Raw genomic sequence first — 23,848 nt, 5'->3', positions numbered from 1 at the left:
CCGCCTTGTGTAGATTAGTCAAGTGATTAGTGGTTCATTTTTCTGGAGCCCAACCAATGCCACCAAGCTGACTTTGTGACACTGTATGGGGACAGCTTTTTCGGTGGTGATGTTGGCTAAAAAGCAACTGCCCAGTCCCTGTGGCTCTTCAACAATACAGGTCCGCTGTCCGCTTGGCATGTCAGCTGCTGCGGGCCTGGCCCAGCCTGTGGGTGGGTCCTGTCTGCACAGCGTGTCCTCCTGAAGGAACGCTCCTGCCTGGTACAAGCGGTGCTGTCATGGCAGAGGGGCCAGGCGAGGTGGACAGAGTGAAACCCCTGAAGCAGAAGCTTCCACTTGCCTGTGGTGTAGATCAGTTACCTCTGCTGTGCACACGGGCTGAGGCAGCCAGCTGCAGGACTCACGGCACGGGCAAGGAGGGAGCAATGGCAGGATCCTACAACAGGAGTGTCCCTGGAACTGTGGGAGACTCCTCTGGAATCACAGCCTTGGGGCTGGAAGAACCTCAGACTTGAATCGGCTTGAGCTGCTTCCCCAGCCAGAAGCATCTCCCCTTCATCCCAGGCTCGGCTCTTCCCATCCTGCTGGTAACAGACCCACGCCACTTCCCAAAGCAGCTCTGTTGGAAAGCTTCCCCATGTGGTCAGCTGGAATGTGTCTCCCTCTCGCTCACCCACCAGTTCTAGGTCTGCCCTCGGCCTCCTGGCAGCCCTGCACAGACATGGCTGGCCGCCTGCCCCGCACCTCTGCGCCTTGCTGGTAGCTCGCGGAGGCTTTGTGTAGGGGGCGTCTGCCTGCCCCAAGGGAAGAATCAGGGCTGGTCACGGCAACTCTGTTAATGAGTATTCTAAGGATAGACTGTGACATTGACCTCCTTTTTCAGTGCATTGGGTAGTTTCGTATAAAATCAACATACTCAAGTTCCACTGACAATGCTGTTGCTATGACGGTAGTCAAATACCTAGGCACTGAGAACATGGAATAGTTCAATCCTTATTGGAGTCCTTAGTGTATGTCAGTGGAGTTAAAATTGGTTTCTGAGTTCAGGCCAGGCACGCCTCTCGTTAGACTTACTGTGTTTTATAGCCGTTCTACCATTGAAAGCGATCTGCTGCTATGATGGCCGTGTATCACCAGTTAGTTTTAACCATTTGTTTAGTCATTCAGATCATTCTACAATCAACAAGAGTTTTTTTCTCACTTTCCCCGTAATTATGGCATTATTTTTCTTATTGTTTTGTCACATTGCTTCTCTTATTTTTCTTGTCTCATTGTCTTGTCTTGGCTAAAACAATACTGAATAGAAGTGATTATTCTTGATGTTATTTTTGATTTTCAAGAAGATGCTTCCAGTGCTTTCTCATTTAGAATAATGCTTTTGTAGACATAGTCTGACATGTTAAAGGTTTCCTTCTATTTCTGGTTTACTAACAGGTTTTCACGGATGCATTTTGTATTCTTCATCCGTGGAGGTGATCATACGGTTTTTCCCTTTTAACCTATGAACGTGGTGAACCACATTTGTAGATTTTCTTCTATCGAAGGGTCATTGGAAATTTCTGCTTCTGATCAAGATTCAGTAACAGACCGAATTTATCCTCCTCACGTGCTAATAGGAAACGACACTTTTCAAGACACTGGACCCAGCTGACAGAAGAGAATGGTCCCTAAGAGAAGGGAAAGAAGTCAGGTGAGCCCTACAGTTACCTGAGCTCCCTGCCTGGATGGTGTCTGGGCTGCAGAGCAGAGGGGAACGCAGGTGGAGACCGCAGCCTCCCTGAGTTGGGGAGACACAGCTGAGAGTGGGGAGCCCGAGGCTGCTGGGTCACAGGACAGAGCAGCTGTGGATTTAGGACCACGAGTGGTGGCCATTCTGTCCTGCATGGTCTTCCCTGCTCTTGGAATAGGACGTTATTCAGTGTTTCCCATTGGGGGCAGGTGGCCCTGTTGCATGACAACCAATTTCTGTCAAACCATGCAACCTGAGCAAGAATTCTTTTGTGTTCTCCAGATGTTTGAGATTCCCAAGTACCAGAGCCATGGCCTCTGACCTCTGTTTCTATGAGAAATAGTAGGTGGTATGTCGAGCTTTCAGAAGCAGCTGAGGGGACAAAATGATGGGCAGGTGTGTCCCCTGGAAGACCCTACAGGAGACAGGTGGACAGAGTGCTGCGGCCTCAGCCTTTCCCTGGCGTCCCAGCCCAAGGCCAGCCCTGGCCTTGCTGATGAGGGGTGACCCAAGGCCCTGGCCTGTCCACCTCGCAGCTGCAGGGCACCCCAGGCCCCTCTGCACAAAGCTCCAAGTTGTGCCGGCGCAGCTTGGGTGCAGTGGCTCCCTCCTCGCCTCTCACACACACCCCACTGAGCAAAGGAGGATAAATCATTTGAAGTAATTTTTGCTGTTTCAACTGTGATACCCTGTTTCAAGTTCATGCATATTTGTGTAAAGGAAAAAACTACATTGTAACTTAAAGCAGAAACAATTCTAAAACTATCAAAATTAATACAAGCTTAAAACCACCCTACAAATCTGAGAAAATGCTGCATTTTTACGTATTTGAAAAGCATAATAGCCTTGCTGCTGGTAAAAATACCCTCATTCAGGGGGAAAAAACACATGAAGAGACTCTAGAATCCTCTAACGGGCATAGTTAAGAGCATTTACAGAGCATTCTGATTTATTCCACGGGTCAGATTGGTCAACAATGTTCTCTAATTTGTGCATAGCTTAAAATCTTTCAGCTTCTTCAGCAGTAAACCCATCTGAACAAATTCCTTATTTCAGGATCCAAACTCTCTACTCTTCCCCGTCACTTTGTCAACACTCCCCAGCCTGCGCTCTGCGGTGTCAGCCCAGCCACACCTGCGCGTTTTGAAGGTGACTGTAACCTACACATTGCTTTTGAGTTATAATCTCGAAATAAAAGCGACACATATTTAGCCATCTTTTTATTATATTAATATACTCGGTGAATTGACTGGAAACAACAAAAATATATTACTTAGTTTATCATTCTGGTACCTGAAATAAAGACAAATAGAAAACTATGTTAAAACATTAAAAAGTTGCAAATTTTCATTAAAAGTATTTACATTTGTATTCCGATACCAAATTTATAGATAACAATTCTTTTAAATTACATAGACTATTTTGAAATAGGAAAATAATAGAAATAAATATTGTTAAATACCCATAACATATTCATGAATGAAAATTCAATTACTAATTACTGTTCCAAATTTAGATACTTATATCCGTGCATGGCCAACAGACCTTACAGTTCCTTTCACATTTTTATCCTTTATTCTTGGTTCCTTAATAGTACATGACTCTGTAAAGCTTGTCATACTAATCACTACCACGAATCATTTCAACATAAACACATGATTCTTCTGTCACCAGCAAGACTAACCTGTTGTAAATGTACCCAATTTTGTCCGTCACTAAAAGTTAAATATTTTTACAAATATCTTTTTAAAGTTACAATATATAGAAAACGTTACATATATATTTCTTAAAAGTTCTGATTGGAGAGAAAAGAATTTCTTGGTTAACTTCTGTCATTATTGTTCTGTTTAAAAAAGTGTATCATTTGTATTTCAAAAATGGAGTGGCAAACAATGACCAGGATAGGGGGGCTGGGTGAACAGGGGAAGGAGAACACAAGCAATAATATTGTGACATTGGATACCAACTACACTTAAAAAAATAATAAATTAGAAAGAGAAATGGCCAACATCCTTTTGAAGCCAGAAAGGCTTTCACAATTCCGTCCTCTTTGTCACAATTATCTGTGCTCTGCGTTGTCAAGTCTTCCATTACTTCTCCCGGTACGTCTTTCCTTTTTAGTCGAGTATACGTATTTTTAAAGGTACTTCTGTTGGTCAGATTTATTCCTGCTCAGTATTTTGAGTCAACTAGAAGATATTAGTTTACCAAAAATGGAGATTAGTGCAAATTCATGGTCACTAACATAGGTGGGGAGTGTACTGATCAGCTATTAGTTTTTATATATTCGGTTGCTTCACATGGTGGGAATTCAGATGTTTACACACTAATTATGCAGGACACATTTCATCAAGCCCACGCACTTCTAGCGGGCACCCTGAAAGTTGCCTGCTCAACGCTCAGGAGGAAAGCGAACATGTGACCCTGGTCACCACATGGGATGGGGAGGTGGTGGGTCTCTAGTGGATGGGACGCCTGGGGAGCACAGGCGCAGGCAGGAAGACGCCAGGCGTTTCCAAGCAGATCTCAGGTAAACACTGGCTGCCTGGCTATGAAGCACATGGAACTATGTCCAGGGGGTGGGGGACTGGTCAGGCGCTGGGAAGGAGACCGGATTTGGGGGTTTGGTTTCATCATTTTAAGTGATGTTTTGGTTTTAAGTATCACATGAAGTGTTTGAGAGAAGACACCTTACAGTTCCAGTTCCAACACGGTTTCGCGAGGGCCAGGTGGACAGGCCGTGAGTGCTGGACAGGGAGCAGTTCTCAGCAGCTGGTTTTTAACCTTTATTACTCGGTATAGTGGAAACACAGGATCTGCAGGCGCGCGTGAGGGAGCAGGAGGTGCGGGCGATACCGTGCATGCTCACGCTCCTGTCCCGTTACACCGCCCAGTGAGCCAAGCCCTGGGACGTTCTGCCACGCGTGAGATGGACCAGTGTGCAAAGGTTTACGGTGAAGGTCTGACGGATCCATCCGAGCAGCTGAGAGGTGGGGGTCTGTGCTCGTGCCACAACCTCTGCACGTTGACCAGACCCTGGAACCGCTTTCCACGCGCTTCCAATTCTCTTCCAACAGCAGGATGACTCTTCTGTTGGTGCTGAGGCCTGCGCGTCAGAGGCCTGACAGCTTGCAGCTGCGGAGCTCAGGCTCCGACTCTGGGAGGTCAGTTCTTCCGTGGGCCCCACTCACGGTGCCCACGAGGGAGCAGCACGGCCAGGAGCCAGGGACAGCAGGGCGAGCACGGGGTCGCCAGGCCACAGACGGCTTTTAGGAGAAACGGTTCACACTCAAGAGCCTTGCTCAGTCCCACATGGAGACGAAGGAGACAGGGCTGTCACGTCATCGCTTCGTGTATGTCCTGCCAGAGCTGCGACTCAGGCCTCCCTTTGGGGTGGGGATCTTGCTCCCAGCCTTCGCTCCTGAGGTCCCTGACTTGCTCATGGCTGGGCCTGTACCTGCAGGGGCACAGACATGCAACACGGGCACGTGTTAGGGGGGACGCTAACACACCAATCAGAGCGCGAAGCCACGGTGACAGGAGACACTCAGGGATGGACAGAACACGAGTGGCTATGACACCCCGCCCCCGTCTGCAGGAGCCGGCCTGACCCTGGCAGGTCGGCAGTGGAGGGCCGTCAGCCCGCCCACCTGCCCCGGCTACAGACGGAGGTGTGCACGGGTGGCTGGGGAGGAAAACCCTGACACGGGGGCAGAAGAAAGAGAACTGAAGCATTCACCTAATTGGATCTCCAAAATTCTGCTCCAGAAATGAAAATGAGATGCGTGTAACTAGTGTCACTTACTGAGTGACCACAGGCGGCCCCTCCGTGACCTCCCTTCCTCATCTACAGACGAGGCTGGAGGAGGGCGCCAGGCCAGCCCTCGGCCCAGCACCGGCCGGACCGCACACGCCCGTTTATCATGATGGTCCTCGGGCTTCCCACTTGGCTTCCTTACACACCCGCAGCAGGTGTGCCCCAGGTCTGCAGGCCAGGAACAATTTTCTAATGAAAATACCACTTCCTTGTGCGGCATTCTAACGCGGACATACACTAGTTAAGCGATGACTGTGAACCAGGCAGTGGTGCCATCTACGGGTCCACACGTGAGCCCTGGAGCTGGTGACGCAGACGGGCACCGAGACCAGCTGTGCGCGCTGGGACCCCCAGGAAGTTCGGACACTCAGGGAAAGCCACCGCGGGGCCTCCGGCAGGAAGAGCCTCCGGAAGTCGCCGCCAGGGGAACCCTGCTCAGTGACTGGCCTGCTCCTTCGTCACGGAAGCAGAGCCAGGACAGAACTGCTGGCGCCGCTCTGGCTGCGAGGGGAGGCACGGGGACCCCGCGTCCCGAGGGCCCCAGCTCACCTGGCGGCGGAGCGGCAGGCTTGTGCAGCACGTGTGTCCTGCGCAGGTTCATTGTGCAGCCCGCGGCGCCCATCAGGTGGGCTTTCCACGCCTGAAACGAGAGAGGCACGCGGTGTGTCAGGCAGGTGCCCACAGGGCCACCCGACACAGCCGGTGGCTGAAGACCAAGCCAGAGGCAGCTGCCCGCGCTCTCCGTATGTCCGTTCGCACGCAAGGACCTGTGTGTGTAAGTACGTAGTACGCAGGTGTCTGTGGGCGCCCCCGCCTCCCCGCGCTCCACTCCGTGCAGAGTGCGCGTCGGGGGGCAGCCGAGTCTGCATTTCATACCATTGCACACCCACCTGCAGCCAGAGCCCCGGGGCTCTCGTCACACTGAGACCATTGTCACAGGTGAGCAGGGCGTGACAGCTTAGGGAGTACATGGAGCAGGAGCTGTGGGGGCCCCCAGGAGCTCAGGTGGCCCCTGCTGACAGCCAGCAAGACAACAGGGACCTTCGTCCTCCAATGACAAAGAAAGTTCTGCCAGGACCTGGAATGAGCTCGGAAGAGTGCCCTTCCCCAGCGAGGATGCAGCCCGCGGACACCGGGTGCCACCTGTGAGGCCCCAAGCAGAGGCCCCGGGCGGTCAGGTCGTGTCCAGACCCCTGACCCACACAAACTGTGATGTACTAAGTGGGCGTTTGAACAGCTAAGCAGCACAGACGACTAAAATATGGAGAAAGCAGGTGAAAAGTAAAAGAAGCCTGTTGACGGCCTGGTAGCTGTCCACTGTAAGAGGCTGTCACTTCAAACCACATGCTGGAGGACAAGAAATCGAGGAAGAACGGCGAGCGACCAGCTAACGACAGCACTGCTCAGAGGAGGGGACACTCACCGCGAAGAGGGGCTGGGTAGCGGTGGAGGGAGCGAGCAAAGCTAACAATGAGAACAGAAACACAAAGGCGCCTCGATTCTCAGATAGGGAGAGCGAGAACACGTGTGCCCGTCGATGAGAAAAAGGGTAAACCACAACAAATCCGTCCTCTCGGGAGAGGAGGGCCACTGGGCGCCTGCAGGGACAGCAGCCCCCGCGGGTCTTCTCTGAATATGCCTCATTGTACAGACTCTGGAACCACCTACATACTGTATCTAATTTTAGAACTTAATTTTAAAAGTCTCCTAAAATGGCATATAGAATGAGACAAATGGACCTACATCTGTTTGCAGTTGGTGGCAGTGACTATAAAACAGCCACCAGTGGAACACATAGGAAAGACAAAAGAATTGGGAACAAATGGGACCTCCAGCCATCACCCCATGGTCAGGCGTGCTGACCCTGTCCTATGTGTGAAGTGAGGCAAAGCATGTGCGTGATTTGGGACATTCTAACATGTCCAGGGGCTTTGAGAACTGGGCTCTTAGGAGGGGAGGGAGGCAACACAGATGTGGGACAGAAGAGGTTAAAGAAAACCCTTGCAGCTCAGACTCTGAACTGAAATGTGGGTGTGAACTTACGAAGTATTAATATTTATCTTACCAACCTCGCTGGCTGTCTGCAGAGAGGCCTAGAACAACAGCTGAGCCAGGAGCGGTGGGCAGGAGGCTGCTGGCGGTAGCCTTGAAATATCAGGTTCCCCGAGGGGAGCTAGGCCTCCTTGAAGAAGGGCTGGCCCCAGCTCTGGACCCCCCACATAGCTGGGGAGCTCTGAGTCCCTCGGGTCCCAGCAACCATGTCAGGAGCCCGTGTGAAGAGGCTTCCTGGCCAGAGAAGGGACAGCGCATGCGGCACTGAGGACACGACAGCAAAGATGGGGATGCAGCACGTGGTCCCAGCCCGCGATGAGGACCCGTGGTACTGAGACAAAACCAACCCCAGTGACCCAGCTTGCTGCTTTGGAGACCAGTGAACAAGGGAGAGGGTGAGACGTTTCTCTGGCCTGTCCTGTCCAGTGCAGTGCAGCCCCGGGTGGCCGAAGGGCCGAGAGGGAGAGTTGCTGCCTCCAGCTACACCAGCTAATGACTGCGGGAGCAGTGGCAGGGCCGGAAGGCTTGGACTTCGCAGGCCCGAGTTTGGGATCGGGCGCTCACAGCCGGCACTTGCTAACATCACACATGCCACATGCTTCCTTATAGAAGACGACGCTGCCGTCCACGAAGCAGCCACAGGAAGAAAACCCACTGGGTCAAAGCTGTGTCCGCTCAGTGCTAGAGCCACGCTGCAGTGTGCAGGACACAGAGGACCGAGCAACAGGTTCAGTGCCACCCTCAGGGGTACAGTCAACAGCCAGATTATGAAGAGCCCTATGGGACAAGTGGCTCCTCACAAACTCGGAGACAGCACGAGGAGGGAGCTGTTTAAAACAACCAGCCAGTCCCCAAGTGTGGCCTCGCTGGGTCCTGGTAAACAAGCCCGCTGATGTTGAGGTCAGGGCAGCGCGGACGCTGCTGTGGATTCGCAGTAGTCGTGCGTTTAGAGCTCGAGGGGACATTTGCAGGTGAGGTGACATCTGTGTGGTGGCTTCAGAGCATAGAGGGAGCAGGCAGCTGGGCTTGGGTGACAGCCACTCAGGGGCGTCTGGGGTGTGACGGGTACGCGCGGCCCCTTTGCTCCTCTGTGTTCTTTGCTCCGTGTTTGACATTTTCTGCGCGAGGACGAGCCCGGGACAATTGGATGGATAAAGGGGCTGCGAGGGCAGCGGGGGCAGCCTGGCCCTGCTGTTTGGTTCGAGGTTTCTGTGGCCGAGAGAGTGCAGGGCACTGCTGGGTGAGCATCGTGCTGGCACCTCATCCCCCAGGGCCCGGCAGCAGTGGGTGCCTGGGTGGCAGTGGCTGAGGCAGAAGCAGGTCTCTGGGCGGCACACAGGGGCTCAGCACCCACTGCCTGCCTGGCACATGAGGGCAGCGCCCCCCTGTCACTGGAACAACCAACACGGAGTATGCGACTCCCTCTGGTCCCTCCCCCAAACCCCCAACACCCAGGAGCAGGGCACATGGGGAAGGAGGGTGGGAAGACCCTGCCCCCTCCCACACAAGCCGCTGAGTCACTAGTGGAACTTACACTGGGGACGGGGGGAGAGTTTGGACTCAGACAGGAAGCAGAGCTGCTAGACCGGGCTGGGCTGTCTTACTATAAGGGTCTGAGTGGTACAGAATCTGGCCCTGACATACAGAAGAACGCAAAGAAAGACGGGAAAAAATGGAAGCTCTCGATGCTTTTGTCCCACGGAGCTGAGCCTCCACAGATAAGGAAATCACGTGGACAGGTAGCAAATGGAACAACCATCCAGAGAGCGCCGCAGTGCAGCGTCCCCTACAGTGGGCTGGCACCGTGTTGTGTCACCTCTCTGTCAGGACCCTCACCTCCTCTCCAGGTGTGAAGTTCTCGTGGCACAAAGGACACCGGTTTGCCAGCTTCTCTGGTTTGGCAGCTGAAACAATTTCAATGAAACAAGCTTCAGGTACTCCTGAGAACACCTAGGGGCACCCCCTAGTGACATGGGGCGCCCGAGGAGGCCTGACCCGACAGCCCACCCACCCACTAGTGACACGGGTCCCCGAGGAGGCACTCACGGTTACAGTCTCTGGTTTTTATGTGTTTGGGCAGCTCTTCTTTTAAAACAGCCTCGTTGCAGCGGTAACACTTTCCAAACCCGTCCTTTTTGTCACATTCTGTCAGCAAGTGCTCTGTCAAGCTGGCTATCTCGACCACCTGGATTGGGAATCAGAACAAAGCATGCAGCTGGGGACACGGACGTGCCCTGGTCTGGCCAGCTGGCACACTCGCCTCCTCTGCCCGGAAACGTCAGTCCCATTTTCCCTCCACCCATGCGTGCAGCCGGCACACACCTTTCCCTCTGGCACTGACCCCACAGAGCTCCTGTGGTCCTGTCTACCTTGCTACAGACCCGCGTCTTCCCTGCCATGTTACCTAAGCTGCGTATAAAGGCTGTACGTGGCTGAGGGCTGGGGCTACCTTCTGGGGGCAGAACAGCCCAGAGGTTAAACGTGTGGCCTTTGGGTTCACACGCGGCTCCTGTCCACTTCTAAGAAGGTGCACAGAAACAGGGTCACAAATGCCGCAGGATGCTCTCGCCACTTTGGCATCGCTGGCAGGAGTGACCTGTGACCTGTGACCTAACTCCATGCCGCGTGTCGCAGCCCACTGGAGAACCAGCCACCCAGGCTGGGGCCGAGGCGTCTGCACTGTCACCGCAAATCAGTGTGGGGTTTGTCCACTCAGGCTTGAGAGTCCCCAGGTGGAACAAAGAAGTTCATTCTCCTTTATCCAAAAAAAGGAAAGAGGGAGGGAGGGAGGAGGGAGGGAGGGAGGGAGGGAGGGCTGCTGCACCAAGAGCCTGAAAATTTGGGGTAGATTTCTTAAATGGGACGCGAAAGGCACTAACCATCAACAAGATGACAAGGTGGACAGCAATACAATGAAAAGCTCCTGCTCATCAAGACACTCAGACAGTGAGACCACACAGAGTGTGGGAAGGTGGGCGCCACACATGTCACTGACAAAGGACTCACGTCCGATAGGTAACGCGTGGCTAGCAATCAGCAGAAGAAAGATCGGCAACCAGCTTCCCAAACGGGCAAGAGACTAGAATAGAAGGTGCCTCACAACGGAGGGCTGCCAACCGGCCGGCAGACAGCTGGACAGGTGCCCATCCCCCTCATCGGGGCCGCGAGGCAGCACGGGGCACCGGCATGTGGGGACCAACGGTGTGAGTGCGGACACGGCCCCGCCAGCAGTTCCACCAGTGGGCGTGCCACTTGGGAGTGTCACACGCTGGGTGGGAGAATGCAGGGACACATTGTGGTACAGCAAGAAAGTAAACACGACACAAAATGATTACATACAAGGTGGGATCGAAAAATATCATGAATGTTTAAATTAAAAAATATTTATTACAGTAAAAGACACATTGCCGTTAATGCCCCTCAAACCCCCCCCCCCTCGCTTTGAACACATTTGTGTCATCATTCTTGCCACTTTCTGAACCAGTTCTGGAAGTTTTCTCTAGTGACTTCTTCAGTCGTGCTGCCTCGATGTCCTGAATTGATTCAAAATGTTTACCTTTCATGGTCATTTTGACTTTGGGGAAGAGCCGGAAGTCGCACGGTGCCAGATCCGGTCAGTAAGGTGGGTGAGGACACACTGTAATGTTTTTATTTGACAGAAATTGCCAGAACTGGAAGCGATGTATGACACGGAGCCTTTCCATTGTGATCACAAAATACGGTGACTGCTGCCGCCGAGTGCCATGCAACGGGAAGGCAGGGATCTTGAATACGGGAAGTGGAGCGTCGAACTTTAGTCACAGTGTGTGGCAAGTTTCAACTTGTTCAGTGCAGTCAGTCGGGTGTGAGCTATGGGTGAGAGGAGGTGTGTTTTAAAGTGTGCTGTAAACCATCCTCCATCATGACAATGCCCCGTGTCACACATCGCTTCTGGTCCGGCAATTTCTGTCAAATAAAAACATTACAGTGTGTCCTCATCCACCTTATTCACCGGATCTGGTATCGTGCGACTCCTGGCTCTTCCCCAAAGTGAAGATAATTCAGGACATCAAGACAACCATGACAGCGCAACTAAAGACACTCACGAAAGAGGACGTCCAGAACTGCTTCAGAAAGTGGCAAGAACAATGGGACAAGTGTGTTCAAAGAGAGGGGGAGTATTCTGAGGGGCATTAATGACAATGCGTCTCTTACTGTAATTTTTAAAATTGAAATAGTCAGCATATTGTTTGATCATACCTCGTATTATCTGATTCCATTTACGTAAAACTCAGAAAGAAAAAGCACTAATTTGTGGTGTCAGAAACCAGGGCAGTGGCAACTGGGGAGGGGAGCAGAGGGGGCAGAAGCCAAGGGGACCTGGCTTGGGTGGTGGTGACACAGGGCACTGACTTCGTGACGATTCGTTGAGCTGTGACACGGCATGTATACATTTGCACATGTGTGTGATACATTGATAAAAAGAAAAAGCACCCCTAAAAACAACGGGGTGATAGGCATTCCACTGCTTTCCCCACAGCTTTTCCCGTGAACGGTCTAAGACCTGGGTGTTTTTGTGATTTGGCCTTTCACGAACGGCGCGTCTGCTCCCGGCCCAGCGCCTGACCTGTCTGCAGTGGTCACACCTCGTCAGCATGAGGCAGTGTTTCCAGTAGTGGAGGTCCAGGCCCTCTTCCGTGAAGGAGTCACTCCTTTCCCCACAGAAAATGCAGAGACTGAAACAACAGAAAAGTCAGAAGTGAAGGCACAGGCTGCAGCAGACGGCTTCCCGGTGACTTGTCACCATGTGTGCACGCACTCCCTCTCCTAAGTGGTGGCCTCAGCTCATGGGAGGGGCCTGGGGGGCTGGGTGGCCTGTGTGTTAAAGTGTCTTCCCCAAGTAGGTACGTCAGGTAAGTCTGCATAAGATCTCTTCAAATTCTAACTTGCAGGCATGATAAGCACAAAGGACACTCAGCCACAAGCAAAGACACGGCAAAGCCATTCCCTGAAGTCCCTGGGAGACCTGTCTTGGCATTACACAGGAACAGGCACTTCTGCTGTAATGTTCTGTGCCTGTGCCAGTGCTTCTGACAACAGGCTGCTGGCATCTGCCGGGTCAGGAGAGGGAGAGGCATCCTGACAACCTCAGGGTTAATGCTGAGGGCTCGGAGGGCAATTTCTCAGCTGTGAAAGTTACTCAAAGAGCCGACCAGCTACATAAGCATAACACACTAGGGAGAAAATATCACATTCTATGTGGCTATTCTCTGACCACCATGTAACCGGCAAAGGCAGCTCGACTCACTTATCTAGACAGTGTGTATCCAGGGCTTCGGGAGCGTTGGGTGGGGCTGCCTTCCTTCCTTGAGCATCTGAGGAAATTAAAGAGAAAGCAATTTACGTAAATTTGGGGGAAACTATTTTCAAAGTTTCAGTAACCAGTTTTTAAAAAATTAGTAACCAGGATGATGTGAAATGCATTTAAAAATATACACTAATTATACAGGTAGAAGTGTGTACGTTCTGCTCTAAGGGTCTGAAATGCAGCAGGTGAACAGACAGCTGCCAAATGAACAGAATTGGTTTCCAGGCTGCGTCCTGACATGTGATGTCCGTACCTGGGTCCTTTGCCTTCGTGGCCTCGCTTTCTTTCTCCTAAGACACAAAACCAGAAATATCAGGGACAAATGGCTGCAGTGAGTAAATCTACCCAGAAAACATTTTGATCCTGAATGTGCTCTTAGGTTTCTTCTAGAATTCCTACCAACAAATAACAGGACTCTTTCAATGAGTCACCCACACGCAGCGTCTATGGTCTCCTTCCCTGCACCCCTCATGGCCCCCCTCCCCCGCCTCTGGGTCCTGGTCCCCAACCCCGTGGAAACAGCCCTTTGTCAACACCAGCAGGGCCACCCCTCACCTCCCATGGGATCTCAGCAGCACACAACCCCTTCCTTCTCAGTCTGGCTCCCAAGGGCCCCCAGCACCTCATTTCCTGCAGCCTCCCTGGCAGTGTCTTCCTGGGGCTTGGCCTGCCCCTGCCCACACTGTATGCAGCCACTGCAACGCACTCCCGTCAGCCCGAGACTGGGAACCGGCTCGGTGCTGCTGACCGTGCGCCTGCCTCCAGCCTGACCTCGGCTCACTCGGCATCTCCACTCGGGTCTGTAGGTGTCCTTTAGCAGACACCCTCACGCTTCCCCAACGCCTGCCCCTGTCCCTGTCACGGACTCCAGGCCTGCAGGCCTCCACGCCTGGACAGATGGGTGGCTTCTCTCTCTCACCGTCCGTCTCCCCACAGATCCTACATCAGGCTCATCAGCAAACCCTGTTGGCTCAATTTCCATATACCCAGCGTTCACTTTCTTCTCAGCACCCCCACTTCCAAAGGCGTCACCTGGCTCCTAGCAGAGCCAGAGGGATCCGTCAGTGCCGCAGCGTGGGCATTTACTTTTGCTCAAAACCCTGGAGGGCTTTCTAGGTCTCTCAACTCTTCTCCCACATGCACGGGGCGCCCTGTGTCATGGCCTCTCTGGCTTCCCACTGTCCCTCAGCACGCAGCCGGTCCCCACCTCAGGGCCTTTGCATGTGCAGTCCTTGGCCAATTCCCCAGGGACCTAGAGGCTGTTCCTCCAGGTCCCTCCCCCAGATGACCGTCAGTGAGGCCCCAGCCACACTATTTTGCGTGCTGCCCTGCCCTCCAGGACTCTGCTTCCTCGTCCGCTCGGCATGGATCACTGCCATAGTTTCATGTGCATAGTTTCCTGCCTGCCCCACTGAGAGAAGGGAAGGTCCACGAGGGCAGGGATTCTTGTCTGTTCACGGGTGGGTCCCTGGTACCTAGAGCAGAACAGTGCCGGGCACACAGTAGCTGCTGACTACATAAGTAACCCAGGAGTTACACAGTTCTTTCTGCCCAGGTGACCTGTCGGATGGCCAGTCTTTTCCACCAAGCTCCCTTCCTCCCTGTGCTCAGGTGTGCTAATGACACAGGTGCGTCTGGGTGAGCAGACTGGGCAGAGAAGGGTAGTTACTGGCGGTGGCTGCACAGCGGAACGTGCGGGACATGCGGCCCACTGCAGGCTGCCTGTGCCCGTTCCGTGCTCCCCACCCTAAAGCTTTGGCAAACACCAGCAAGTTGTCCCCCACCTCCCACTCGGCCCCCCCAACACTGCTGTCATCTGCAAAAACAGCGTGTTCAGCTCACACCGCCTGTGGGCTGAGGGGCTTCTAGAACTTTCACTCTTACAGGCGAGCGGGGTAGCTGGCCACCACCTGTACACAGCAGGTAAGTGATGAGTTACAAACAGGGACCCTGTCTACCACTCGCAGAAAACACAATTTTACATGAGAGTAACTCCTCTCAAACCCAACCACTGAACATAAAAACACATACTACGCACAGGATACAATTTTAGAACTAGAAAATAACTTAACAGATTAATATTAAACCTACTAATGAGGCTCACAAGGTTTATATTCCTACAGAGCAAAGAAAGCAAACTTGATATAACTGCATTCCAGGCACCAAAACGATTCCTGTTAATGAGAGATGGATTTGTCTATTTTTAAGGGAGACAATACAAACAATGCCACAAGTTAAACTTTAGCTTTAAATTTTACCTTACTATGCTTTGAGCAGCTTAGAAAACTGATTAGCAATTTTAAGTTTTTTCCCCCCCTAAAACTCAGGAGTAAAAAGGCAATTTAAAAACATTCTGTCATTCTATAAAGTCTGGAGATGGATGGTGGTGATGGTTGCAAATCTGTGAATGAACGTAACAGCACAGAACTGTGCACTTAAAAATGGTTAAAATGGCAAATTTTATGTTACGTACATTTCACCACAATAACAAATAGAAAGCAAATGCGGCCACTCCCATGCGTGATGCCTCCAATAACTGCCTTCCGACAGCAGGCCGCGTCCAGCTGTTTCTCGCACTCCCAGGCCTCCCGTGCCGTGTACACGGCCGCTTTCTCTTTCACTGCCTTGGCTCGGCTGCATTTCCAGAGCCCAGATCAGTGCCAGCACACAGTAGGTGCTCAACAAACAACTGAATGAAGATGCACAGCGAGGGTGTCCCAGGAGAGCTGTAGGGTGGCCACAAAGTGCCACCGGCACAGACCTCTGGGGACACGGTAGCTGAGGCCGGGCTGTACCATGTCTTCTGGACAGCAGGGAGGACGGGACTCTCCTGGCTTAAGTGCCCACTAGTTCGTGACCTTGAATATGTCACTTTGTTTTCTCAATCTGTGTCCTCCTTTGTATGTCAGGAATAATCACTGACAGCTGCCCGAGCTGCTTCAGTGGGTCTCTGCGAGGCTGTGGCTACAGCTGAAGTCTCACTAGGCCAGGACGCAGGACCTGCACCTAAGGCACTGTCCCCTCCCGGCCCCACCGACCTTCCCCTCTTCCCACTCCCGCGTGGGCTCTTGCTTCGTGTCCGACATTCCAGCACGTAGTGGAAATGTTGCTGTGACTTTCTGCCACAGCCACTTCCACACATTTCACTCTGCTTCTCCGTTCTCACCCACTTAACTTTGTACAAAGGAGGTGGGGAGCACACGCTGTGCAACGGCCCTCCTGACACAGCCAGAGCACGCGAGGCGGGGAGCGCAGGCTGGGCCGGCCCCGCTGGGACCCCTAGGCTCATCCTTACGCTTCTCCACTCCCTCTCCCCTTTCCTTTCTTTTTACAAGAAAGTTCCTTCCAACTTAAGGAACTTAACCAGTGGCAGAAACTAACTGAAATTCCAGCAACCGGGCAGTTTAGAAGGAACACGGTTCTGTTCTGCTAAACCCGGTCCCCCCCCCATGCACATGCCTCTGGCAGGCCCAGGACTCAGGGTTTCCTGAGTGCACCATTTCCCCAAAACCTTCCTTTTTAACGCTTGGCAATCAGAGCTTCACATTCAAGTTCACGTGTCCCATTTGCGTCTGACAAGCTAGGGAGCTGGTGAGAGCCAACGGGCCTCCAGCCCTCCTTCCTTCCTCCCTGCAGCCAGTTTGCTCTCGAAGCATTTCCAGCAGCTCGCCCCACCCTCTGGAACAGGAAACGCATGCAAGTCAGCTAAGGGGTGTAGGGACCCGGCCCACAGGCGTGTGAGCGGGTGGGCGGTCAGGCCCCACAGGAACGCTGCTTATCACACAGCCAGTGCTGCCCGCTGGCCGCTGGCCAGTAATCAGGTCTCCTGGCTTCTTGGGACGCCGTGTGTGTGAGAGGGACGCAGGGACTGCCTGGTGATCCTCCCACAGAATGTTCTGTGTCCTCTGTACCCAAGTAACCTGGCTGCTTCTCCACCTGCGGGCGGATCATGAGCCCTCCGGCCGGCCGCCTCCGGACACTCTCCCCGGTCAGCAATTCTCAGAAAACCTATGTCTGCCACTCAGCCGCCTGGCGTGCTCTTTGGGCTGGCGATGTCTCAGGCACAAATCTCAGAACAACTCGGACTCGGTCCGAACACGAGGGTTCCTTTCATTTACCCCAAACAAATGTAAACAACAAGAGTAAGGGTGCTACTGGCAGGTGCCCAAGGAGTAACTAGTGTGCCGTGTCCCTACACAGGGACACACACGTCACGGGATTTCAGCCTCCACAGTGATGGAGAACAGGGAACCTGGCCCACCTGGACTTCAGCCTGCATCTCTTTCAATGCTGCCAACTGCCCTTGTAAAGCTTTAATTTCGTCTTTCTTTCGTTTTTCTGCTTCTTCTGTAGCCGCTTTTTTCTGTGCCTGGTATGAAAATTATTTTTCCATTAGAATAGCTTTTTAGGGTAGTCTTAGAAATTGGGGATAAAATTACAGCAGACAAATTATTTTCTATACATTATAATAGTCACTGAGACCAGTCGTATAAGTAGGGTTAAAAGTAAACCACCAGAGTAATTGAATAAAGGTCTAGTGACAGACAGAACTGCCACTGTCCTCATGCTATCATCGTTCCTATTTACAGATGGGGAGACTGAGTCTCACAGGCAGAAAGGGAGGCGCCAGGGTCCGAGCTGGGGCCCGTGCGTGGGGCGCTGTCCCTGCACACGGTCCTCCTCGAATACTGTCAGTTTATTTGTGTGTCGTCACCTTTTCAACACGGGACTAACTAGCTCATCACTGCAGAAAAGTGAACTTACCCTAAGTTCCGCCTCGGTGGGTCTGCCGTCTAGCTTAGCAAATCCCTCAAAAATTGTTTTATAGAGAACGTTCTTGCGTGTGCTGCTGTCATCTGGAGGGAGGTAGTCCAGAGTGAGAGCCCGGTGCTGTTTATACATGTCCAGAATAATTCTCACCGCTGTCTCTCGGACCTCATACACTCTGTGCTCCAGCGCGCCCACTGAAAACTGAAAACAAAGTTGGGAGGGGTTCTTGTTGTTATTGAGTCTTAAAATAATGATGTTTATTTTTTCCAGCATAAGAGAAATATAGGCACCTTGTAAAAATTTGAGAAGAAAGAGAAAACGTCCACAAAATGCCAGCTATTAAGATACAGAGAGTTCTGCTTGCTGATTACCTGACAGACACAGTTGAACTCACGCTCTTTTGCTTTTTTCCACTTAATGTGTTACTATGTATTTGTAGGTTACGGCCTTCCATAAACTTCACGTTAAGTGTTATGAAATACTCCAAACAGAGAGAGGGGAAATATAACAAACCACACGCATCCACCACCAATGTTATAGTTTGCCACGTTTGTTTCAGGCCTTTTTGTTTCTTAGAATAAAACACTGCCTGCGTGCACCTCCCTTTGGGCTCTCCAGGGGCCCAGTCTTCTCGAGCTTGGTGGAGGCAAAGCCCTCCTGGAGCTGGCACGCACACCCCACCCAGACGTCCTCATTTGCTACACAGAGTACACGTACGGTACACGGGACTTGTCATCCGGAAACTTGCTTTTTTCCTACTGAACGTTTTGTTTTCAAGATCTGAGCACGTTCATTCATCAGGATCCATTTCGCTCATTTTACTGCCTCACGGTTTCTGTCATACGAACACACTGCAGCACCTCTACCCCCCCAAGACTGGCGTTACGGGTCTGGAAAAGCGACGTCTCCCTACTGTCCTGGGGTGCTCGGCCTCTCACTTCCTGGGCTCCCTCACGTCCCACGGTCTCAGCCTCCGCACTCACCCAGACCTCGTCACTTCTAGTCGCTGCACCGGCTCCAGAAGCGTGGACCTTAAGTATCCCAGCCGCTGGCATCACCTCCGTCCTCTCCAGCTCGGCTTCGGTGCTCGCTCCCCTGACCACGCCTCAACCCCATCGGGACGGCAGCCCTGTCCCACCAGTGCAGTCCTCTCCCACCTGTCTTCTCCCTCAGATCCTTATTGGACAGTACAGTCCACCAGGAAGCCACTCTGGGATCCATGCACACCCTCAGAACTGGGGGGCCCCTTCTCCTCTCTGCTGCTCACCACGCGAGCAGAGGTGATGGCGACTTGAGAACCATGCTGACGGCTCCACACTGAACCCACAGCCCCATGGGTCACAGTCTCCTCGACAATGACCTGCAACTTTACCCTCTGAGACGTTTGGGGGGCACATGCTGGAGACAGAGATCTGAGTTTTCCATGAACAGGTGGCGGGGTGTGCAGTGTGTGCATACAGAAAAGAGAGAGGCAGGGCCCGGGAGCCCCCAACATGCCAGTTGGGAAGACGAAGAAGCCAGTAGAGGGACTGAGACCACTGGCCAGATGCTGGGAGAGCCCGGGCTGTGTGGGGTCCTGGAGTCAAGTGCAGAGAGTATTCCAAAGGGTTTCTTTATTTCAGTGTCTGACTCACACCTTTATGAGTAAACAGACAAACAGAAATCAGCTGTCCATGACCCTTGTCAGCATAATCATGTCAGGTCCAAATCCAGGTCTCTGAGTCCACGGATACGTGGAAGCCACAGAGAACAAACGACATCCAACCGCATCACAGCTGCCCCCACTTTCCTCTCCCGACAGGAATGCATACCGAGACTCAACCCGTGGGATGGACCAGGGACAACACTGGAGAGCATCTGTCCCGTGCGGCTGGCCAAGAAGCTGGCCACCCGCTCCCCCGCCCCACCCAAGCTCAGTTCAATGTGATTGAAATCAGGAAGCAGCGAAGTTTGGGCAGAAAGTTTCCCTTCTGTAACTTCCACGGTCCCATCAGGCTGCAAAGCACGAGAAATCAACACTGCCACACACCTGCCATTCTCTGCTGCACTGCAGTTACCTCTCGCGGACACGCGGCCGGCCTACTGACTGACCAGCGTGGACAAGGCCTGTCCACATCACGTACCTGCTCGGGAACAACCGACACAGGTGGCCTCGGGGGCTCGTTTGTCGGCTGGGACAACTTGGGTTTTCCTGCAGTCACTCACTCATTCACTCAACAAACACGACGCCACCTGGCCCAGCCACCGTCCCCAGTGAGAAGACACATGTGCGTCACACAAGGGGCATCACGCAGGTGCTCACCTTCATCACGTTGTCCACAGTGAAGCCTGTGTCGTCGGTGCCCAGGTCTTTCAGCAGCCGGGCCAGGAGGTCCATCTGACTCAGAGCCAGGTGAGTGGAAGCGTTGGCTTTTAGTGGCTGCACCAAGTAAGAGGGGATCATTTGGAGGGACTTGACGTCCTTAAACAAGGCTATTTCCTGTAAAAAAAAATACCAACACAAGTTATTACTTTTTTACTGGAAAAGGCTAGAGACAGTTTAGTATGAGCCTCAAAGTCAATGCTGAAGGACAATACTGGGCAATAAAAAATGACAGTGACACATGGTAGTCAAGTCACTGATCTGTAAGCTCACATTTCTATTTAAGACATGATTACAAGTAAAAACAAAAACCTGAAGCGTAAGAAGTGAAACCATGATCACCTGGAGATTAATTGTTAGAGAAAACGTGATTGAAAACTTAGGGTTTCTCTTCTCAGGATTTCCCAACCTCTAGAAAACGGTTTTCTAATTTCTAAAATGCTAAGAGAAATTAGTTTTGAGAATCATTTTAATATTTACTAAATGTCAACCCAGAGTGTAACATGCACGGTACTCTAGTTGATAAGGTCACTGACGGGCTAAGATGGAAACTATAAGTATCACCTCACAGTTTACATCTCCCAACAAATCTTTCTGTAGCCAAGATTATAGGAATATACACAATTATCACGTGATTACACGTAATATATATAGTGACCCTTTAGTTAGCCAGAACAGAAAAAGAAAAAATATTGAAGCACGTAAGTTGAGTATAGAAAGAAATCTGTTTTTAACTGGTTTGCAGGTCACATCCCCTAAAATAACATCTCATTTTACCCGCACAAGTCACTTGTGTTTGGGCCTGAGTGACTGTACAAACACGGAAGAAAGAATAAGGTGAGGCTTCTTCAGAGAAGGGTGAGCGGTTAGCGCCCTAAGTGACAGACAGGTGCTGCTACTACGTGCAGACGCACAGCCAGTTAACTGGCTCGCGGCGCAGCACAGAGTCCTAGCCTGCGGGCTGCGGCTATGGTGGCCGGGAACAGGGAGGACATTTGGGCGCTGCCCAGCGACTCAGAAATTACAATTGTGTCAAGACAGTTCCAAGAACATGTCCTCGTTTTCCACTTACCTTCTGAAAGATGCCCCTGCCGCAACCCTAAGCTGTGTTAACGAGGGTACATTGTGCAGCTGGAGGATAACGTGTTTTCGCCTCTTTACTTGTGTTACCTGCTCATTTTCCCTGACAATTTAACTTTATGAATTGAAACTAGAGCAATGATTCTTCACAGTGGAGAAGTGACCCCTTTGAGAAGTTAAGGAAGCTTCAATTCCTTTCCAGGAAAGATGTGGACACACGAAATTCTGCATAACATTTTAAAGAACTTGCAGGTTTTCCTGAAGGCCAACCGTGGCTCTTGCGGGCGCCTAGGCTGGGAGAATCCACTAGCTAATTTAAAGACAGCGACACACCTCCTCACACTGCCGGGCGCCCCCACATCCCACATGCCTGCCCTGGAGGACGCTGCTGGGGAAAGAGTGAAAACAGTTCCGTCCACACAGTTACACGGTCACTACTTTCTTACCCTGCATTTTCTACTCTGACGTGGTTGTTCATGTATTTTTACTTATTTAAAAATTAATAGCATATGTTGAATTAGAGAAACACAAGAAAAGCCAAACTGCACCTTTCAATCAAAGTGCATGTCTAAGATAAAATTCACCTTCCAGAGATGAGCAAAGCAGGAGAGGGGCTGGCAAGGACAAGGACGACGCTCTTGGGGACAGACAGAGTGTCCCCAAGTACAAGCCAGGGCAGACCTCCGCAGGCCCACATTCATCACCAACAGGTCCCGACCTACGGCGCTGTTCGTACCTGAATGAAATTTGAAGCTACGATCCGGAGACGAGCGGAACAGTCTCCCGTTCTGGTGAGCAAAACAGGAACTGTTCTTTCCACACAGTAAGTTGTGTCAAGTTTACTCAGTTTGTGTTTGGGAATATACTGTGTAATTACCATTTTCAACAATTTCAAGGAAGCCTGAAAGACCTGAGAAAAAAGTGACAAAAACAGACGAGCTACTCGTATTGAATTCCCCCAAAAGTAAACATGAAATTTACTATCAGGAAAAAAGATGGATGTCACACTGAAGGCGACGTGTTGTCTGCGGGGCTGGAAACGGCAAGTTGAAAGTCCCTGGCGTACGGAGGACATGTGCTCTTACCTCACGGTGTCATGAAGCAGCTGACCTGACCCTGATGCCCGCTGTCTAATGGTCCTGCCTCACTGCACAAGCCCCTGTATGAACACAGACAGTGGGCAACTGTGCAATGTGCATTCCCAGGGTCCTTCCAGAGTCAGGAAAACTCAACAGTAACTCCTCAGCTCAAGTTTCACAAAAAAACAAAAGCTGAGTGTTATGAGTCGTGGGGAAGCCGCCTCCGGGCACTGGCCTCAGCGCACGGAAAAGGTGGAGTTTGAGACCAGAGAGAATGACCAGGCAGAGACAGATTCCAGACCGCTCACTGACTGCATTTCTGGAACCTTAATTCCTAGGGACACTGCTGTGCGAGTTAACGACGATGCCGGTCACCAGGTGACCTCTCGCACTACTGTGACCTCCTGGGGATGGTCACGGCATGGCGCTGCAGACGCAGGGACCACTGAGGGGTGGCAGGGCTCACCGGCGCCACGATGTCTCTGATGGCTCTTCTGATGAGGAAGATGGATGCTCTCAGGGCGCTCCTCAGGTCCTCCTTTGGGGTTCCCACAGGCGTCTCCACCAGCCGGTTATACAGGGCGAGCAGCGCGTCCTCCCGGTATGACCACGTCTTGGAATAGGCCCCCGCGACCTGCCGCAGACCGCAGTGCTGTGACACCACGGCCACCCCCAGCACTGTGCAACTGCAGCCTTTGTTTCAATGAAGAAACATCTTTTCTAACAACAGGAATAACCTCTACGGAATAAATATGTGTATTTAGAGAAACAATTTTGCTAATATGGAAAATTTCAGACTATGTTAAAATACGGAAAGTGTTAAAAGCTCCACCAAGAGAAATATTTTAAAGCTGGGAGCATAGTGAAAAATCCACTGGGTGCATCTCAATAAGGAGACACTTTCATCTTTTGTTTTGCCATCATTTTCCCTGGAATTAGCTGGTGTTCACAGTAGGGAGCTGACTTTCACTTCTAGCTCTGTGGATACCAGGAAGAAGCAATCTTAAATGAACACTTATTCACAAAATCTTAAATTCTAGCTTAAGTTTCTGCTGTTTCATACAGTCAGTAATTAGTAATCATCGGAAGGCTTTTCAACGGGTTCATGAGGACAAAGGGAAGTGAACCACGTCACACACATCAGTCCCCCCGCCCCCCCACGCACACATGTTGTTTTTACCAAGGCTTCTCCCAGCGCATCCACAGCAGAGCTGGCTTCTCTCAAGGCTTTCTCTGTGAGGCGCTCCGGCTCGCCTGCAGTGGCCCCTCTGGGAGCCTCGCTCATGTCCCTGTCACCATCTTCTGGCTCCACAGCCACCGCCCCGGGCTGCTTGTGGACGGCGGGAAGAGGCCGCTCATCGTAGGGCAGGGACTGCAGCTGCAGGGGGAGAGGAAGGGCGGCTGGCTGCAGCGCCTGTGCGGACCCCCCCGCCACACACGGTGTCTACACCACAGGCTTACTGCTCTGGACTTACCTGGTCTCAACACTGCTATTTTGCTAAATACCACCCAGTATCATCAGATTAATTTATACAACAATGGGATGTAATTGGAAAAAATCAGGTCAGCGTTTCATGAGGGTTTCTATTTCTTTTTAAACTTACGATAGCTC

General features: G+C 51.8%; 1 protein-coding gene across 4 annotated transcripts in view; it reads right to left on the bottom strand.

Annotated features, from left to right (window-relative positions):
* Positions 1-2,936: 2,936 nt before the first annotated feature.
* The window catches only part of CEP104 (centrosomal protein 104), a 38,239-nt gene continuing 17,327 nt past the window's right edge, over positions 2,937-23,848 (bottom strand). For all 4 annotated transcript variants that reach the window (XM_074334211.1, XM_074334208.1, XM_074334209.1 and 1 more), the window contains 13 exons: positions 23,417-23,614; positions 22,703-22,870; positions 21,894-22,067; positions 20,018-20,194; positions 17,710-17,916; positions 17,207-17,314; positions 13,199-13,235; positions 12,886-12,952; positions 12,205-12,313; positions 9,645-9,783; positions 9,435-9,502; positions 6,096-6,186; positions 2,937-5,186 (listed from right to left, as the gene is read on the bottom strand). In XM_074334211.1, coding sequence (XP_074190312.1) covers positions 5,071-5,186; positions 6,096-6,186; positions 9,435-9,502; positions 9,645-9,783; positions 12,205-12,313; positions 12,886-12,952; positions 13,199-13,235; positions 17,207-17,314; positions 17,710-17,916; positions 20,018-20,194; positions 21,894-22,067; positions 22,703-22,870; positions 23,417-23,614 — 1,659 coding nt within the window. In that variant the 3' untranslated portion in view covers positions 2,937-5,070. The remainder of the gene's footprint in view (positions 5,187-6,095; positions 6,187-9,434; positions 9,503-9,644; positions 9,784-12,204; positions 12,314-12,885; positions 12,953-13,198; positions 13,236-17,206; positions 17,315-17,709; positions 17,917-20,017; positions 20,195-21,893; positions 22,068-22,702; positions 22,871-23,416; positions 23,615-23,848) is intronic.

Source organism: Rhinolophus sinicus, linkage group LG06, assembly GCF_036562045.2.
Source record: "Rhinolophus sinicus isolate RSC01 linkage group LG06, ASM3656204v1, whole genome shotgun sequence".
Taxonomy (NCBI): Eukaryota; Metazoa; Chordata; class Mammalia; order Chiroptera; family Rhinolophidae; genus Rhinolophus; species Rhinolophus sinicus.
The sequence above is the reverse complement of the archived record's forward strand: the minus strand, read 5'-3'. Positions and strand labels throughout refer to the sequence as shown.